The sequence below is a fragment of the Clupea harengus genome, chromosome 19 (genome assembly GCF_900700415.2).
Source record: "Clupea harengus chromosome 19, Ch_v2.0.2, whole genome shotgun sequence".
NCBI classification, from domain to species: domain Eukaryota; kingdom Metazoa; phylum Chordata; class Actinopteri; order Clupeiformes; family Clupeidae; genus Clupea; species Clupea harengus.
The window spans coordinates 13,739,633-13,759,975 of record NC_045170.1 but is presented as its reverse complement, the minus strand read 5'-3'; the positions used below and the strand labels follow the sequence as shown (position 1 = coordinate 13,759,975).

Below are 20,343 nucleotides of genomic sequence, written 5' to 3'. Positions count from 1 at the left end.
AAGGATGGAAAACACAACCGTTGCCGTCCTTGTTGTCTCCAAATAGTGTGGGAAAACATGAATGATAATGACGTCAACAAGCAGGAGGAGACATTGGACTATGTCAAGGATCAAAAGGTTTATGTTGAGCATGTCGAGGGCTGAGTCTGAAAGCAAGATCCAGATGAGTCGTGCGTTCATTGGCAGTCCAGCTGTAATTCTGATGATGCCAAAGATGGTAGTAATAAGCACATGCGTAGGATCCGAACTACAGGTAATTGAGGCATTCCCTGGTGCAGTCGAATTCAAGGAGAATTCCATGATTTTCCTGCTCTGTGAAGTGCAAATGAGCATTAATTCCCACTGGACATATTGCTTTGGCAATTCGATCATCGAGGCTAAATTAAGTTTAATGGATAGCCTAAGGGATGTAGGTTGAACCAGCCAAAGTAATCATCAAGAAAGTGATTTGGCTGATGCACTCACCAAACAGACGAGACGAAGTAATGTGCTGACACAAGGGCTGTCATCCGGTGTGCATCGTCAAATCCACAGGTCCACCTATGTCTTCACACAGTTTTAATAGTAGATACTGAACAGGCCAGCACATGCTTAAAACAACAACTCTCCTTCATAATTGGCCCTCATTTGGTTGAGGGTTTCAAAAGATCATAGCCTACATTGACTGAGTGTTTGTTTTGACATGATTCATAAGACTGATTTGCCTAGTTTCCAACTGCAGAACAGCTGGACATAAAGCCACCTGAAAGGGAAATTATTTTTATATTACATAAATATTCTGGGGCACTTTCCAGTCAGTCAAGTGTAAGCTCACTGTAGTAAGCTCACTGTTTGTAGATAGAGATAATGGTGAATTTTCACCTTACCCATCACATATACTTGTGCGCATAAATTACTAAAATCATAATAAACTTTCAGTTTGAACTCATACCTGACTCCTAACATCCCTACCAATGCTTCATTATCTACTGCTTTGGCATTGTCTGGTACGACTGCACGGGGTTGTGTGCAACTTTTTAACCTGGTCTTTGAGTCAGTTGAGCTGATTGAATCAGTTGAGCTGATTTTGAGCAAAAACACATAAACGCTAGTTACGGATGTAACTGTGGTTATGTGAGAAGTGGATGACCACCAGAGTTCTGGTCACTCGGAGTGTGTAAGATGAGACTAGGTACCAGAAGAAGACAGATGCCATGTCACAGAATGACCTTTTTGGTACACAACTCTCGGCCTGCATACCCATTACAAATAAACTGCCCTGCTGGCAGCCTATATTACTCACATAACCAATCACATCAATATTACGTTCTTAACGTTAATATTACGTTCAACGTTTGTCACATTGATGTAAGAAAATCCATTGACTATCATCTCTGTCGAGCAGTCCTGAGAAATACCTGAGAAATGCATATTGATGTGTGCCTGTGAGGCACAGGGTCCAACCCCAGATCTCTCAGCCACATCTGAAAGGGTCTGGTAGATAGATAGATAAATAGATGGATACCTTATTTATCCCGAGGGAAATTGTAGGACATCCAGTAGCTTAAGCAACTCACAGACACACATACACAAATCACATACACATAGGGAGAACATGTTCAAAAGGAGTGGGACATGGAGCTTTTCCAGTACAATTACCTGTGTCACTGCTGTTAACAGGCCCTGAAGTCGCAGTAATGTTGGGTAATGTTGGGAGGCCAATTTCAAATGCCTGATGGATGATAAGACTTGGGACTTGACGCGGACTCGACGCGGATTTCGGACTGTCTCGCTGATATATCCACATGGATGAAAAATCACCACCTTCAGCTGAACCTGGCCAAAACGGAACTGATGGTCTTCCCAGCCAAACAGGTCATCCACCACAACATCAAGATCAATACTGACTCTTTATCTCTTGCTCCATCCAAAACAGCAAGAAACTGACCTTCACGGCCCACATCGCCTCTGTCTCCAGGTCGTGCCGCTTTGCGCTATACAACATCCGCAAAATCAGGCCGTACCTAACCCAGTATGCCACCCAGCTGCTGGTGCAAACCTTGGTGAGCTCCCGCCTTGACTACTGCAACGCCCTCCTAACGGGCCTGCCGGCTTGCGTGGTGAAACCACTACAGATGATCCAGAACGCGGCGGCGCGTCTGGTGTTCAACCAACCGAAAAGGGCACACGTCACCCCGCTACTCATCGAGCTCCACTGGCTGCCAGTAGCTGCTCGCATTAAGTTCAAGTCACTTATGCTTGCCTACAGAGTGCTTACTGGTTCTGCTCCCACCTACCTAAATGCTCTTGTAAGGGCAAATGTTACACCCAGGACGCTGCGCTCGTCTAGTGAGCGTCGTTTGGCACTGCCGTCCGTGCAAGCACGGCAATCCAGACTATTTTCATTTGTAGTTCCACGTTGGTGGAACGAACTGCCTAGTACTACCAGAGCAGGGGCGTCCCTCTCTACCTTCAAGAAGCTTTTGAAGACCCAACTCTTCAGAGAGCACCTCCCCTCCTAACTGGCACCTGACTAGCGCTTAACTTGCACTTCAGCAGTTACATTCCTGCACTTCTTTTTCCTCTTTTCTAGGTTGTTGTTTTTCTAATTCTCATGTAAAGTAGTATTTATTGTTACACCATGCTTTTTTATTGCTCTTAGCTTGACTGTTCTCTCCCTTGTACGTCGCTTTGGACAAAAGCGTCTGCTAAATGACTAAATGTAAATGTAAATGTAAATGGACTTGGGCTTGTGCCTGGGCCAGTGACACCATCATCATTTGTGAGTGCAGTATCATCCCTAATAACAGCATCATTTGTGATGGCAACATCGCTTTTTTCTTTGTTCACTGTGAGGCCCAGTGTATATGTGTGCGCAATCAATGTCTTTGTGTCTCTGACTGCCTACTCCCCGGTGGGAGTGCACACCAGCCAGTTGTTTAAGTAAAGCAGTATTTGTAACCCTTGGAATATCAGGGGTCACAAAGCGGCATCTTTAGGAACTTGTTCAACTGCCGGAGGTCCAGACAGAGTCGATCTCTGAATTGACCCCCGACCTAGGTCTCGAACAACTGTGACCCTGGGCATAGTTCTGTACAGGACGTTGTCTGTAAGCCTGGACGGGTGGTCTTGTATGTCGCTCTTGGGAGCCAAGAGAGGGTAGTCCCTTTGGCGAGGTAGTCTGGAGAGGCCCAGGCTGGGGCTTGGGCTCGAAAACGAAAGGGCCTCTGTGTGTCCTCTTGCTGACATGATTCACAGCAGGTCACAACATTGCATGGGTATTTGTGCTAGCCAGACCTAGTGGCGACCATGCACCAGGGTGACTACAAGTTTTCCAGTTCCTGAGCTACGTTACCCATTGTCTGAAGCGCTGTGTTCAAAAGCTGCTCTAGCAGCGAGGCCTGCGAGGCGAGCAGAAGGAATGCCAAGGAGTTGGCCAGTAACCCTACACAGGTTGCTGTGTTGCCATCTCTGGTAAGGAGATCATCTGTATGTCTGCATTCAGCTCTAGGGCAGCGTGGGCACAAACCATCACAAACCATCTGTAAGTCTCTGTAGGCTTAAAGTGTTACCGAGATTGTACTTGGTTCATGTCAGATGACAGAGATTCCACCTGCTGCTCTAAGTAAGGGACTTTTCCTTTTTATGAGCCACTGCAGGGTCGCCTTCAGTGTGACACTTCACAGCTGAATTCAGTAATTTTCTCCTGATAGAAAAGAACAGGTAGCGCTTCCTCACACCCAGTACCAAGACCTGTCAGTCTTGCCTGCAGCCGGGCAGCTGATATTATTGCACAATTCCTATGTTGGTTCATGAAAGCTTCGAGGAGGTGATCCAACCCAAGATATGATGGGCAAAGATCATGGCCATCATAAGGTTCCAGCGTAATAAGGCACTGGCCACACTGTCCTGGTTCATACGCAAGTGCTATTTAAAACTGATGGGACTCTAACAGTGAAGCTGCACCACTGTTGCTGATCTATCCTTGGTGCAGACTGGTGGGCACACATCCCATCGGTTTCCAAAAAGTTTCCAAAAAAATTAGGACAGTACTCAAGTAAATGTACTTTGTAACTTTCCAGCCCTGCTCTTGAGGTAGTACACTGTGGATTTTGAGGTGTGTTTAGGATGCAGGAAAAGTTTTCTTCTGATGACTCCTCCATGAAGATCATTTTTGTGCAGGTGGCGCTGCACAGTAGGATGGTGCACCACCACTCTAGAGTCAGCTAGTCTACCTGAAGGTCTTTTGCAGTCAAACAGGGATTCTGATTGGCAATCCTACGAGCTAGTTCTAATCCTATGAGAAAAGTTTTCTTGGTCTTCTAGACCTCAAATTGAGCTCCATTGTTTTTGTTTACTGCTTTTTTCCTAAAAACAGTCTCAGAAACACAAATTTCCTATAGTTTATTAACAGTTATTGAGGGAAACAGACATAGGTCTGCCTCTGTAGGGATTCTTTCCATGTAGTCAGACACTTATAATTACATTATGGTGGTGAAAACAAGTGGCCTATTTTGATGCACTTGCATGCCCCATACGATTACATTGTATAGCCGTGTCTGGTTATAGCCTTCTAACTCATTAACAAACCGATTTCGGTCGTTTTTGTCCCAAGTAAAAATATGGACCTAAAAAGATGGTAAAATAGGGCCCAGGTTAAAAAATCCAGAAGTTTCCCTTTAAATATGACAAATACAAGGTGGACATGCAGTACGACCATTTGAATGACAAGAAGTGGAGCTGGGGTGGTGGCTGGCTACATTCCTAGCATCTGGAAATCTGCATTAGTGGTGCCCCTTCATAAAGGTGGAGACCCAAATGATATGAACAATTATAGGCCGATCTCTAAGCTGCCATGCCTAGCCAAAATGTTGGAATCCTTTGTAAATGAGCTAATTAGCTCTTTTCTATCTTTAAACTCAATTTTATGCCCCTTTCAATCAGGTTTCAGAGCTGGCCACAGTACCATTACTGCAACAACCCTTGTGGTAAATGACATAGCCTCTGTAGACAAGAAACAATGTTGTGGTGCTTTATTTATTGACCTGTCGAAAGCTTTTGATACAGTAAACCATGAGATACTTTTTGGCAAACTGGACTCCCTGGGATTTCATAATGTCTCCCTCAGATGGTTCAAAAACTACTTCACGGGTAGAACACAATGTATAGATGTTGCAGGCCTTACATCTGAGGCCCTAGTAATTAATTCTGGTGTCCCTCAGGGCTCTATTTTAGGCCCGGTATTGTTCTCACTTTACATTAATAATATCTGTGACCATCTAGAACAGGGGTTTTCAACTGGTTCTGTCCCAGGGACCACCATTCTGACCAGAAAGTAATCCGCGGCCCACTGATGTGCCAGTGATTCCCAAAACAGTTTACAGTCCCGTACCCTTCTTTTTCATGTTTGTAACCGCCGCCGTCACGCCCCCTCCCCCCGCACACATATTCTGCCTATAATACTACGTGTATTTTCTTCGCTGAATATGGGTCTACATCAGTATTTTGGGCAATGCGACTTGGCTATTCAGACATGAATATGTCGACGGGCCCAGGTATATTTATAAAAATAAAAAAAGTCAATGGTGAACTGATCAACATAGGCTCATGTTGCGGACCCCCTGCAATGCCGTCGCGGACCACCAGGGGGCCACGGACCGCTGGTTGAAAACCCCTGATCTAGAACATTGCAAAGTTCATTTTTATGCCGATGATACAATTTTGTATGCCTCAGCGCCCTCTATAGATCAAGCAGTTTCAAACCTTCAACATGCTTTTGATTGTGTACAGGATTCCCTAAAGTCCCTCAAATTGATGCTGAATGAATCTAAGACTAAATTCATGATTTTCTCCAATGGTAGAAATAATGTCCCCCCCACCCATAGGATATGCACCCGTTCTGGGACTAATATTGAGCAAGTTCCTTGCTATAAATACCTAGGTATCTGGCTAGATGATAGGCTGTCATTTAAATCACATGTTCTTGACCTAGCTAAGAAGGTTAAAATTAAACTGGGCGCTCTTTATAGAATAAGATCTTGTTTTACTTTTGAAAACCGAATGGAAATAGTGCAATCAACTATTTTGTCAGTTCTTGACTATGGTGACATTGTTTACATGTATGCTGCACCCTCTACCTTAAAACTCCTGGACTCTGTTTACCATAGTGCTATTCGCTTTGTTACAGGAGACGCTTTCAGGACCCACCACTGTAATTTATGCAAGAATGTTGGTTGGTCCCCTCTAGCAGACAGGAGGGAAAAACACTGTCTTTTATTTGTTTATAAAGCCTTAGTGGGAAAACTGCCTAATTATCTCATGTCACTTTTAAAATTAAAATCCATCTGTCATAACACACGGTCACAGAGCCTCATCTCCCTTGAAATCCCCCTTACAAAAACTAATATAGGTAAAATAGCTTTTAAGTTCTTTGCTTCCCATAAATGGAACACTGTTCAAGTGGAGTTGAAACTTACCAAGTATTTGTCTGTCAACCAATTTAAGAGCCTTTTAGATGCTAAGGATGTGCCTCAATGCTGTTGTTTTAAATGATTCTCTGATTTAATTATTTTTACTTTATGTAATTTTTTGTATACTTACTTTCTGAGTTGTTTAATGTGTTTTGTTTATTTATTTTGTCTGTTTTGTTTTGTTATGGTTTGTTGTATGTATTATGTAGCCTCAATCAGGGCATTGCTGCAAAAGAGCCCTGTGCTCAGTCAATTCTCCCTGAATAAACAATGATGATGTGATTTGTGGTTTGATATTTGTTTAGCAAGCTCAGCAGGGAAATTTCGAATGACTGAGGACTGGTTTAATGGACCCGTTTGTTTCAGAGAGTGACTGTGGATGGTGCTGGTTAATCAGGTGAGCATCAGCTGATGAGATATGCAGCAGGCAGACTACCATGGTCTGGCTGAACTAGCGCTACGCTTGATTTAACGATAATACAGAAGTGATGGTGACATACAGGACAAGGTTGAAGGTCATGATCCAAAACAAGATGGAGAGCAAAATAGCGACAGCGCAGCTGACCGCACATCTCTCTGAAGCGATACATCTAAAGTGTCGGCCAAACCACAGCAATTTTCTGGATTACTTGAGTTCAGAAAGTAATGCATTTTTAATTGAAGTAAAATATCAAAGAATAAAATTCATTAAATCACACCACATCTATATTATATTGCCTATGAAACTACATAACTGAATTCATGAAATCACACCTGTGGTGGAAATCTGAAAATAACCAATCTAAAGCAAGATCAGTCTTTCAATCAGTTATTAGTAATACGTTTATTAGTCTTCTGCAGACGGATCAAAAACACACAGAGTGACAAGCAGTCTGTGAGAGTCAGATTATTTCTCTCACAGGCAGTGCCTATTTAACAGAGTTACAGAGATAAGAAGAGCAGGCAGTGCAGTATCACTCTGTTCCAGCACACTATGTTCTCAAGGACAAAAAATAACCACCCAAGTCCTTCTTATTATTTAACATGCCATGCTTTTCACAATAACATTTGTAATAAGCATTATTTCTAACACTACAATAATCACACCACATTGATATTATACTGCCTATGAGACTACATTACTGAATTTAATAACAATTTCTTTATGAATTCAGTGCACAAAAGACTAAACAAGTTGGTTGAACACAAATTAATAATATACACATTAATATATCACCATTAGAGTTTATTGATTTTATTATTTTAGTTTAATTATTGTAGTGTGATAAAATGCTGCTCTTTTGCAAGTGGAAGAGATAGGATAGATTTTTCACAATGCATAGTGCAAACAATCTTTTTTTCAAAGGTCGCAACCTGTGATGTCTTTGGCACTATGAAAGGTATCAGTTTTACAAGACAGTTGTATTGTTTACAGATGGAGAAAAGATAACATGAAAAGAAACTCCTAAGACACATGGGGTTGTGAGAAGCCAAAGAGTACTGGTGTTACTTTAGACATCATAAATGCATGCTGATAAATGCTGTTTGTATCTTGATCAAGAACAGATATGTTACAAAAATGTGAATTAAGAGTAAAATACTAAAACCACAGCCAAACAGATGCACTCTGGTGTTGTCTAAAGGCCATCAGAATAAATGACAGTGGTCCACTTTATCAATAAAGGGGAGTTAAAAGATTTATATGTCTTATCTACATTCATACACCTTGCCAAACATAACACAAGCAAGCAGGCGTAATAGCAAAACAGAATATTCTCTTTAGCACTACATCACTATATATCTATAGCTAATAATGACCCAGTCAACTGATCTACTGTTGAACACATTTTTATATAGCTCAATCAATGAAGTGGATGAAATCATGTAATGTGATACATGGGTGTTGATGTTCAGCTTATTTAGCTTATCTATACACATAAAAATGTGAATGTAAGTCTGACATATTAACCTTCATAACAACATACATATTTTGATTGACAGGCCTAAATGCCACCTAGTCGTATCACACTATGTGCGACAGATTGGATTGGAATGGGTTAGGAGTGGGTCTGAAGTGGATGCTGTATGTAGACTCAATGTTAGTGTCAAATAAGCAACGATGGGTTACTGTAGAGTAGACTACTGCAGGCTGCTTCAAGTAGTTAATTTATGCAGATGTTTCGGGGGAACCTTTCGTGAGGCAACTCCAAAGCATCCCTTTGCTGTGAAGGGTGAGGAGTGGATAAAAGATGCCCCCTATAACTAATAAGCCAACACTTGTTGGAATCATATAACACGCAGAATTGGGCCATTCGTCCATATATTTCAAGAACATTGTCGGAGGAATATAGCAACAGCAAATGATTGCAGAGATGCGGCGGACGGTCCGAAAGGCTTTCAACTTGACAGGGTGCATCTCATCTCTGCCCGGACTCGACCTTTTCAGCGTGCGTAGAATTTGAATGTTGCAGACGAGAATGACAGCACAATCTAACGATAATTTAGCAACGACTAAATTACGCAATATTTTGAAGACTTTGGACCAAAACGTGAGAATGGAGAGTAAGAGGGTGGCTACCCAAGCGGCTGCGCAACAAACTTCTCTATATCGGTAAACCTTCAGAAGTGGATAACGTGTTGGCCACACCACAGCCACGTAGCGCTCCACACAGATGATGGACATGAACAGAGGAGCTCCAGAGATAGAAAAACACAACATTATATCTTCAACTACCCACAACATACCTCCAAACAAATTAATGATAAGGAGGTGGACAAGCTGGAACGAGCACTGAACGATGTTGAAAACGGAGATACTGATGTTGAGGACCTTAGTGGGCGAAGAGGACACCGTGACCCAAAGGTAGCGTATGACGATTAGCAGTCCCACAATACAGGTCGTTATATCAAAAATGCTCATGAAGATGTAATGTCCGACTGTATAAAAGCATCTCAGTGTTACATTTGCTGGTTCGCTTGAGTTCAGATCGTTATCCATGTTTTACTGGTGATGCGAAACACGAATACAAATAGTAGGCGAAATCCCTGGATAAAGTTCCACAAGTGTCCCAAGGATGACTTACAAAAAATGGTCAGTCAGATATAGATGAGCTCTGGCAATGAAGCAGGTGAACTCACGAAGCTGTCCTTCAGATAATATACTGTAGAACCATATTTTACACAATAAACCAACAGATGACTGCTGGTTTGTCTTTCTAATTACCATTCTCATCATCATTAAATAGAGTGCTGTCAAGTTGTTATGCTTTCATTTGCATTAGTTTGCATAAGCGTGCTACTAGGAAACAGGAGATCCTTACAATTCTGTAAAACATTTTTATATTAATCAGGATTTACCCTGAAACCATTCAGGACCCCTTTAATGCACTTAAGGGGACCTTAGGCGGACACTTATCCTTCATTTGTGCTACATTTGTTGGTATGTCGCAAGATCCCTAAATATAAACGAAACCAAGCAAAAAGCATTGATCACAGATGGAGTTATAATCCTGCACTGTCAAGCCTGATACATGTCAACCTTAAGGAATCCTTTCCCGCTAGAACAGGATTCATACAGGTCTGAATTTCATGAGCTGTACTTCTGTAGACAGATGACATTCAAAGCAAGTTGTGAGACACAAATAGTAATAAGTAATACACACATTAATATCTCTCCGTTAGAGTATATTGATTTTATTATTCATGTCAAATGATAAAATGTCGCTATTTTACAAGGCGTGAGATAGAAAGACAGATTCCTTTTTTACAATTTAAAGTGCAAACAATCTTTTCAAAGATGTCAACCTGTGATATATTTGGTATTGTGAAAGGCATCCGTTTTATAAGTCAGCTGCACTGTTTGGTAAAGGAGAAAAGAAAACTGATATAGACATTTTGGTAAGTATTTCTTTGATCCCATGGTACTCTACAGCTTTCATTATTATGGATGTCACAAATTACTTTGGGGATGCTCAGTTATGCCACACCAAACCTGCAGAGGCTAAACAATTACTGAATTCAAGCTTAATCAATTAGACATAATATCGTGTAGTACTTTGAATTAACCGAACACATATAGGGTTGTGTGCAACCAGAGCACTGATTGTATACATTCTTGGATGCAGTATGAGCAACAGTATAACTGCCACAGAGTAATTGCTGGTACGTAATAAGGACGAAGAGTCTTTTTCATGTCTTTGTATTCACTTAAAGAGGCAGAGTATAGTACAAAATTGTGTAAAAATGAACAAGACATAAAGGTCATACATATTACAAATAAGCTTTCTATACGGATTAAAACATGTAGGAAAATATCAAAGAGGCTTACATTAGCTCGGCAGAAGACTCAGATAGCCCTCTCTTTGGAAATATGCTTTGACCTAGTCTTAGTGAAGAAAATATTAGACTACAAAAAATAACTATACATATTACATGCATTTTTAATGTCTGAGACATTACTTCCAGTCTTAAGCCTTCTGTTTTGTGCACTACCAGTTCGAGTCACAAGAGGGCACTCAGTGACAACCTCAACTTTGTTTTGCCTGTCATATGCTGTGCAGTGCACCATCCTGGGCCTGAGCAGTCTTGAATAGTTAAAGCAATCCTTCCCTTGTAGATACATGTTGAGATTCCCCCTTTAAGAGTCAAGACCAGTTGATCTGTTCCAGGGCCCAGAAGTTAAGGCACAGTTGATGGAAATAGGTTTTTAAAAAGTTTTTTGTCTTTTTTGGCAGAAGGTTTTCACTGAAAACACTCAAATGTTCAAAAGGACACTTGTGAATCTACGCATTTCTTGAATGTGTCCCTCTCACTTGTGCTGTGAATGTAGATCACACCCGACAATTCCAGTTACCTACTAACATTTCTAACACATTACTAATAGCCATGTCATTGCAATCTCAACATCTCAAAACATCGCCACCTGCTGGTCCATAAGCAAATGAGCACGTCTAGTGCACTTGCAAATGGATCTAATAACACTTTGTCCGTTTTGTTTCTCAAGAAAATCAAAAGATTAAAGATTAAATGAAATAATAAATTAATACATCTCAAAAGAAACTTACATTTTAAGTAAATGTAACACCCCCCCCCCCCCCCCCCGCCCCCACCCCCCAAAAATTCCAGTTTTTTCTTTAGATGTGTATGAATGAGTAAGTCAACAGAAAAGGTTTTAAACGTAAACAGTAATGATGGAATGGCTAATAACACAAAGGCAAGAGTAAAGCATTCGACCAGAATTGGACGGACTGAGATGAAGTCATCTCAAGCAAAAGCTTCGACTGAGATACAATCTACAATCACGTTTCATGATGTCATGAAGTCACAAATAGTGAGTTATTTCTACTAGTCAGTTACATCTCAGCTGTTCTCTTCCTCCTGAATTGATGCTTTAATAAGCATCCTTCAAAAACAGCTCGCTTTTTTTTTTTTTTTTTACAGAAAGCAGAATGAGTACACCTTTGGATAACTGATAATATATCCAGACGCAAAAACATTTAGGATTGAAAATAATTTAAGTTCCATAATGACAGAAAAGGGAGAAAAAGGAGGGGGAAAAAGAAATAAGACTCAGTTCTTGGCCCATGTGTCCTTCTAGGCAATCATTTCCAGTATAACTTCATTTTTCTTGCATAGGAGGTCGGAATTTGGTTGTGAAGGCTGCATTTGGACTTGTTTGTGCTTGGGTAGCGCAGCGATGCAGGACAGGTTGAGTTTGAGTTCATCTGGGTCCATGGTAGCCCCTGTTTTCTTTGACACCCCTCCAGCACTATGCATGGCTGTGGACAGTGATGCTCGACAGATCATTCCGGATGATTTCATTGACTGTGAATAAAACGCAAATAATCCCATTATACGGAGGCCAACACAGAGTGTGTTGACACTTGATATTGGCACATCATTTAAACTTTAATCAATCAGCAACAAAACAAATATTTAAATGTGAATAAAAATGGAGTGAAATTGAAGAGCTGCTCTTCATTCAATAAAGGAACCTATGCCTTTGATGCCATTGTAAGCATTAATCATTTATCCATCTACCCATCTACCCATCTATCCATCCTGCTGCCCATCCACCCGTACAGACACTTTCTTGTTTTTTACGCACTATCCACTATATCTATCAACGCACTCCTTCCACTCTCTCCTTCCCTTCTCTTGTTTCCTGCCCTCAAGTGACTGGTCGAGTTCTCACACTGCTGCGGTGACCACGTCCCTATCCGCTGTGTTCTTTGCTTGCTTGGGGAGGAAATGACCCAGGGACTGGAGGAGCACGAGTGGGAACCCAGCGAGCGTTAGACAAACAGCCCTCCTCCGCACAAGGCGCCTGATAAGCACTTAAAATGGGGCGAAGGCTCCGCATATAGGGGCTGAGCATACCATTGGAGAGCTGGGGGGGGGGGGGAAATTGTTCAATTAAAACAAAGGTGGATAAACAGCTGTCTCCACAGATATATCTTCCATCTCCATACACACCGAAGGTGGAATGTACAGGGAATGAAACGCTGACGCCGGTTTCGTTACAGTTACGTTAGGATATACTGTTGAGAGAATTCTTTTTTCATTTCATTTTGAATATGGTAGGATGTAAAAGGAGTGCCTTCACTCAGAGGTCCTGTCAGATAAACATTGGCATTGCCAGCGAACTGCCCAGAGTTGCTATATTTTCCAGTGGAATGAAATCAGACATAACTCATCACTGATATACTGTTCTTCCAGAGCCTACTGTTGTCTATTATCTGGCTTCTTCACTCCATATCCATGTCAAAACAGAGCATTCCTCTGCTCTCACAGCAGCGGGCAAGCAGGTCACATTCTCAAGCGCTGATGTAAATTACTGTCAGGATGTTCAGTATGGTAACACATTTGCCCCCGTCTTCCACAACACCAGATCAACAGGAATTCTGTATAGGTGAGCTGCTGGTGAAAGGATGAAGCTTCACCAGTCTCTTCCTAAGTGATTCATAATGAAAATAAGATCTGCATTGACATAGTGTGAATTGATGTATTCTCAGTCAAACTACTAAAAATCTCTTGCTGATCAGGTTCCAGCTTTCATAAAGCGTTGCACTGCTGTGATCACTGAAGCTTAAGTTTGACAGAAGTAAAATCAATACTCTCTCCACACTTTAAGGGGGTGCTTTTTTCATTCAGGCCTTTATGGAAACCCACCTCTGGTCAACATATTTCTGGTCAACATTATTTCAATCACTGTACACAGACTTTTAAGTTCACTTCTTAGTTCTACCACGCAAACCAAATTTAATTTCCTGGTGGACCTAACAACACGAGGACTCCACAATAGACATTTCCAAAACTTGTTAAGCAGTGCTTTCAGAACTGAAATGAAGGTCTGTGTGACCTCGAAGCACCAGTGGCCGTTGGATAATCCGACCACCAAAAAAAAAAAAAGGGAGTTGTTCTCCCGTGACTCGGCCCCTGGCTGGAACCCTGGTCTAAGCGCCCCTGCTGCGGAATTCCCTCCGCGTGAACCGCGTCCCAGACGTGGCCAGGGAGAAAGAGCAACACGTGGGGGTGCGGGTGGGGAAAGAGAATTAGAAAAGCAGGAATTCCCTTTCCAGTGGCCCTCTGAAACAATGGCGACCTGGCTTTTTTCATCAGCGACTGCGGTCTTGGCCGCACCCTGGGTGACCTCCGCCTGACACATCCACTAACCAGGCAGTTTACAGCAGGCCAGCAGGGTGTGTTTGTGTATGTGTGTGTGTGTGTGCGTGTGTGTGTTTGTGTGTGTGTGTGTGTGTGTGTGTGTGTGTGTGCTCAGCTCAAGCTCTCAATGAAAACGAGATGCAAACACAAGGTGTTTTACATAGACGAGACATCATTTAGGTCCAGAGAAAAGTACAATCAATCAATAAAACAATCACTTTCTCCAGACAATGAAGAACACATTGTGAATGTATGAGTGTTTGCATGTGTTGGCTGGATTGATCTTGGGTATTGTCATATTTAGCGACAGTCTCTTCTGCTGTCTGATCAGCAATCTCAAAAACAGCCCAACTGCAGTCAGCGTTTCAACAACGGCACAGATCCACCGCCAGCTTTCTCGTCCCATTTATAATTGAAAAAAGTTCTGACAGCAGAGATGACGGCAGATCCTAAATCAGCTGGATGAGACTTGCGAGCTAACTGCAGTAAGACTACCAGATTGCCACTGGGCTTCCTGTCCGAGCAACCATCTGTTGATATGTGTTGCCATGGGAAACATTTTGCGCTACTGCAACATTTCATATTAGAGTTCTAATTAGAAAGCTATGTATTTTTGTAAACGCACAGCATAATAGAGTCACAAGAAATGTTACTCATAGTTAAAGAGACAGAACCTAATATATCCTCTTTCTCTGTTATGCTAGCTTGACCTGAGTGGTATTTGTAGCTGCACTTGGTGATGGTGCTTAATGGCAAGTGAGTATTAGTTATAAGTTAGGCCAGTGTCTGTAAGAATTTCACAAGTGAATGTAAAAGACTGCCCAAAGGGGAAGTTGCTAAGCAACAGCTTCTTTGGAAGAGAAACAAAGACATGGCACAAGAACACCAATGACTACTTGTATTTCAGTTCATGTAATTAGTCTCTCAAGTGTAGCACAAAATATTAATCTGTTAAGGATGTCGGACATTTTCCCTCAAAGTCCTCCCTTATATCTTCTTTTCAAAGGCTCATCTCATCAATAGATACAGTATGTGTGTTTTGAATTATGGTGTGAATATGAGGACAGTCCAGAATTCCCTAAAGGCATTGACCCCAAGGGCAAAATTCAACATCCTACCCTTCCCATTCCCTATTCTCTTTGACTCCTAGGACCCCAACATTCCATGTAAATCTACTGTAAGGCCTGATGGTGTTGTGGTTGAAGCACTGTGGGTACCCTCCCAACCGGATGTGGAAGTGAAGTAATCCAGAAACGCATTTCTGGCCCGGCTGCTGTAGGCAGCAGGTGTTTGTGTCCGATAGAGCGGTGCGGACCCGTCTGATCTCAGCAATCAGGAAACGGTGGTGAGATGAGGAACTCCCAAACAATCACAAGCAGAACACTGTTAACCTCGTTAGGCACTCCGGAGTGACAATAGTTTTGTGGAAGCTAATTGTCTTTGTCGACAAGGTCAACCCCCCCCCCCCCCGCATGTCTACAAAAAAAGGGGGAAAATAATCCAAAACCAATTTCCTTGGTTTGGTGCCAAAGAAAATAACTAAATTAATAGCACAGAACTGTAATCATAGGTCCTCAAGGAGAGACGACAACTATTGTCTGATGCATAACTACTATTTAGAATGTTACAAGGATTTAGCACTATATGTTTAACAACTTGTGTCCAGGGACAGCATAGATTCCATAAAATTCGGTGAGTGCACCCACAAATGGATTCACCCCACCAGTTTTACTCTAACTTTACTTGTGATCTATTATCTCTCTGAATGATTGCTGTCAAACAGACAAAATTTAGTTTGTGTATTGGCAGGCTAAATGCAAGCTTGATTTGTCTTACGTTTGATGCATGTCTGTGTGCAAAGGAATGAAAACAATCCTAATCATTTTCGAATGAGCCACAGATGTTTGCAAGAAAGTGAAAAATAAACAGTATATCTAAGATACAAATACTCTGGACATTTCATGTGGTTAACATGAATGAGCACTCTGAAAATACTCCTAGACTGCAGCAAATCCAATCAATGGTAAACTAAAACTCTGTAAACAAAGACCTCATTCAAGAAAGTCACATTAGAATTGATACTGGGTATCTGAGCTTTGGGGCCACCTCACTGCATCTGTGATAAAATCTCCGAGCCTTCACATTCTCTCTATAGCTCCAGTTTAACATGCTAATCAAGCAGCTCGGCTTTAACTTTAACTGTGCAGTTATAGTTTTTTTCTGCATGCTTAAACACTAACAGTGATTCTTAAAACACGATTTCTAAAACCACAAACAATTGTGGTGTGCTAAACTCAATGCACATTCTCTGCTGAGTTTGTAATTTGTAATAACACACTTTTTGCAGAGCTGCAATGCCTAGCTCACGTCATCGCATGTGGTGTTGATGAAGTCTTCTTTCCCCTTGTTTGTATAGATAGCGTGTTTGGAATACACATCGACACTTTACACATTTTGATACCTGTGTGTATGTGTTTTTACTACATGTATGACAACTTTAATGCACAGAAACGTACCCTGATGCAGGTTCTATATGATTAATTACATTATGCCATGACCTGATCTGAACAAATCTTACATCCACTGTAAGATCACCCAACCACCCTGGCACCCTTTCAAGGATGTATCAGAATTAGCAGATTAGCAGAAGAATAAATCCCAAGAACATGTTTGGAAAGATCAGTGAAGTCAGTTAGAAAGTGTTTTTAGACTGATCACACTATGTAGCTGCTCTACTCCTGTAGGCTTTCCCTCTCTGGCTATAAAAATGATTCCTAGTGCTTTTGTACTTCGTTTGAGGGCATTCGATGAAAGTAATGACAAACCTGAAAGGTGAATATATAACAGAAAGTAACTTTCTCAGCACCATCTAAAAAAATTGATATTGCCATCACATTGCCCTTTCTGAGACCAGCTTGCCCATAAACACCATAGATTTGGCGGAGAGAGACACCAGATACTTTGTGAACAAGAGCCCAAGTCATTTTCTAAGTCTATGCTTTGCTTGAAAGCTTCTCCCTGTGCACACAATAAAGCTATCCCCGCTGCAATGTGCAAGAATAATCACTGGAAGGTTTCGTTGCAGACCCTTTCACAAAAAGAGAGAAAAAAAGTGTGTGGGGGGGGGGGGGCAGGGGGAGAGGAAAAGCGACTCTTAGATCATGCCTTGAACACTGCGTAAACTGAGAACGTAATCCCTGTATCTCCCCCAGCTCACCGCAGGGTTTTACTGCTTTGGCTCCCACTCCCTGGATCCCCACTCTGGCCCTTTAGCCTCCGGGGCCACGTCCAAACCCACCCCAGTCCATATATGCTGTATGGTAGCGCCGTCCCCCATCTCCATCACAGCGAGCTCCTGGAGCAGACCTCAACTGGAGGCCCTCGGCCAAGATTTGTAAGCATTTCCATACGGTGGGATGTTTAGGAGTCTCTCGAAGGGCATTCTTAGAGAATAACGGACATAGATCTTCAGATGAATGGGCAGTGGGGGGGCCTGGTCAAGGATGATTGGGGAAGAGAGGGGGTGTTTTAAGGGGCTGGTCGTTGGTGATTCCAAAACAATACTCTGTTTGGTCCCCTGAGTGATCAGATTGGTAGAATACAGAATGGGGTGACAATGACTCATAATTCCACCAGAGCTTCTGGGTACTGTAGTTTGAAAGTTACCGAATGACCTACCGGTATGTTTCTTAACAATGACTTGATAGAGATAGCTTTGACAAGGGGATGTGAACCGCTACGAAACACTTTGGGATGGCTATTGAGCTAGTTCAGTGCAACTTAAATATCATATAAATAGCTATGCATACTGTACTATACATGTAAGCATTTTAGTAGTTGCTGGTTAAGTAGCTGATAGCTTATTGGAGCCATAAAGTCTTCATTGCCCACTTTCAGTGATGGCGTATAATGCAAGATATGGAGTTCGAGGTTCCACTCACCATCATCCAGGTACATCTGATCAAGCTCCTGAGGCTCCTGCTTGATGCTGACGGCCAGTGAGGAGGGGCTCCCCTGCTGGGGCAGGAAAGCAGAAGGGCTTCTTTTGGGCGAGCCCTTGGGTGGTTGTGGGGAGACTGAGACCGGCGCCTCGTGTGTGGGAGCATGGGACGGGGACAGGCTGCTGAAGGGGCGCTCCGGCGGAGTCCCGGTGGTGGTGGAGAGGTGTGGCGTGGAGACGACCCTGGGATGGAAAAGGACGGACTGCTGGTAGCAGGCGGCCGTCGCTTGGATGGCCGACACTTGTGTGGCAGAGGCCGTGGCTGAAGGCAGGGGCCCCGTTGGCTGCTGCGGGGAACTGAGTAGCAGGCCTTTGGGGAAGTGCGTGGGTGACGGGTCGTGCAGTTTGGGGCTGCCAACGGGGGAGGAGGCAGAAGTGGGGGAGGCCAATGGAGGACGGCTTCCCTCCAAGTCTCTGGGGGCAGGAGGCGCCACCGAACAGCCCCACTGGCCTCGGGTCAACAGGCATCGCCGCAGACAGCACCTGCGGGGAGTAGTAAGGCTTCGAATGCAAAGTGAAGCCAGGTGCATGCTGAGGGAGCTCATAGTCATCATGAGGCTCTGTTTTTATTGTTGGAACTACAAAAGAAAGAAAAGAACAATACCTATGTATAGTTGGATGGAAGGAAGGATAAAAAAGATAAAAGAAAACTAATCTGGCGCACCATATTTTGGACATCATTTGGATATACCATGTGTGGGTTTAATGCTAAAGTGGATTGAGTTGAGTCACAAACACAGACCCTACAAAAAGGCCTTGTTCTTCCAAACGTCACATTCTACTGTAGTAATTAGGAATCTAAGCAATACTAATGAATATGCCCATGTTTAGAGATTGCTGCGTGTCTCCGTGAGCATGTGCAACGGAATGGGCTGGTGGCTTGGATACGAGCGGCCAAACAAACAGCCGCTCATCAATGGGCCTGTGTGTCCAGAGCAGTGAGTCGTCCGCGCCCAATTGAAAACATTTGATTTAAAAAAAATGTATGAATCATCACCACAAGGCTTGTAGCTGTTTCCAAAAATGAAAGGGCTTCTCTCCCTTGGATCAGTATCCTATACACGTGAAATTACAGAGCTTTATATATAATTTCATGTCATATACAATCCAAATAGCTTCTGATTTGGCAACATACTCAGCATTGGAAAAACTATGGACTGTATTCTGTAACTTTTTTCATGTATGAAGCCAAGTTTAAAATGTACTGGCAAAGACTTCGACACAGGCTTAAAAGCATCTCCTGTGCCCTTATCTGTAATACTCAACATCTCAGAGAAAGAAAAAAAAAACGGAAAAACGCAACACTCCCTGTTTCCTTCGTTTAGATCAAAGCTGTTTTCCTTGCCTCTCATGAACCACCAACCAAACCACATCCACATGCAGAGGGACAGAAGCTTCCAGTTCTATGAAGTATCGTGTCAACACCACCTGAGAATGAGGGAACTCACAGTCACCCTAACCACGCGGTGAAAATAGAAACCAGACTCTTATTAATAGTGGCAGCAAGGGGAAGTGAAGAAGTCGAGCAGGACTGATGTAGAGACACTAACGTGCGGCTATGAAAGCTTTTATCAGCGATAACAGAAGCGTAGGGATGATCGTTTATGTCATCAGATTTTTTGACAGCTATGAAAAATAGATCAGTCACATGAGATGAATTAGCACAGGCTAAATAGGATCCTTTTCATTGACCATAGCACAAGACTGGCAATGAGTACAAGTACAAATTAACTCCCTGCAGTGTGGACTGACTGACTAACCACAGAGAACCTCCAGTCAGGGTCTTCAGTAGGTGTATTTACAGAGCCTGTATGGAGGCTCCTTTAAGGGAGCCTTTTCCAAACCACAATAACTCTCCTCAAACAAACTGGAATAACATTTTGTGACAATATACATAGCTCAAAACGGTTTACTCTGGACAATTGCCCTAATGCAGTTTCATCCATCAATTAATAAATTCATTAATGCAGCTACCATCAAAAAGGTTTATGCACAGTACTTAATGTTACTTTGTGCAGGCCATGGCTGAAGGTTTGTTCAAATTAACTGTTGGACTGAGTTGTGCTAATTAAGAGATCCTGGATACAACCTAGAAAAACCCTAATGTAAAGTCTTACCTAATACCCTAAGGTTAATGTCAGAATCTTGTAGGCCAACTGGAAAGTACCAACATCTCTCCTACTTGACTTCACACATTCCCTGCCTCTTCCATAGGGCGCACAAGAAGACACCACCAGGATACTAAACCAA

General features: G+C 42.5%; 1 protein-coding gene across 1 annotated transcript in view; it reads right to left on the bottom strand.

Annotated features, from left to right (window-relative positions):
• Window positions 1–11,545: 11,545 nt before the first annotated feature.
• The window catches only part of nfatc1 (nuclear factor of activated T cells 1), a 31,401-nt gene continuing 22,603 nt past the window's right edge, over window positions 11,546–20,343 (bottom strand). The window contains 3 exon segments of the mRNA XM_012818205.3: window positions 11,546–12,251; window positions 18,035–18,479; window positions 18,481–18,671. Of these exon segments, the coding sequence (XP_012673659.2) occupies window positions 12,196–12,251; window positions 18,035–18,479; window positions 18,481–18,671 (692 nt within the window). The 3' untranslated portion in view covers window positions 11,546–12,195.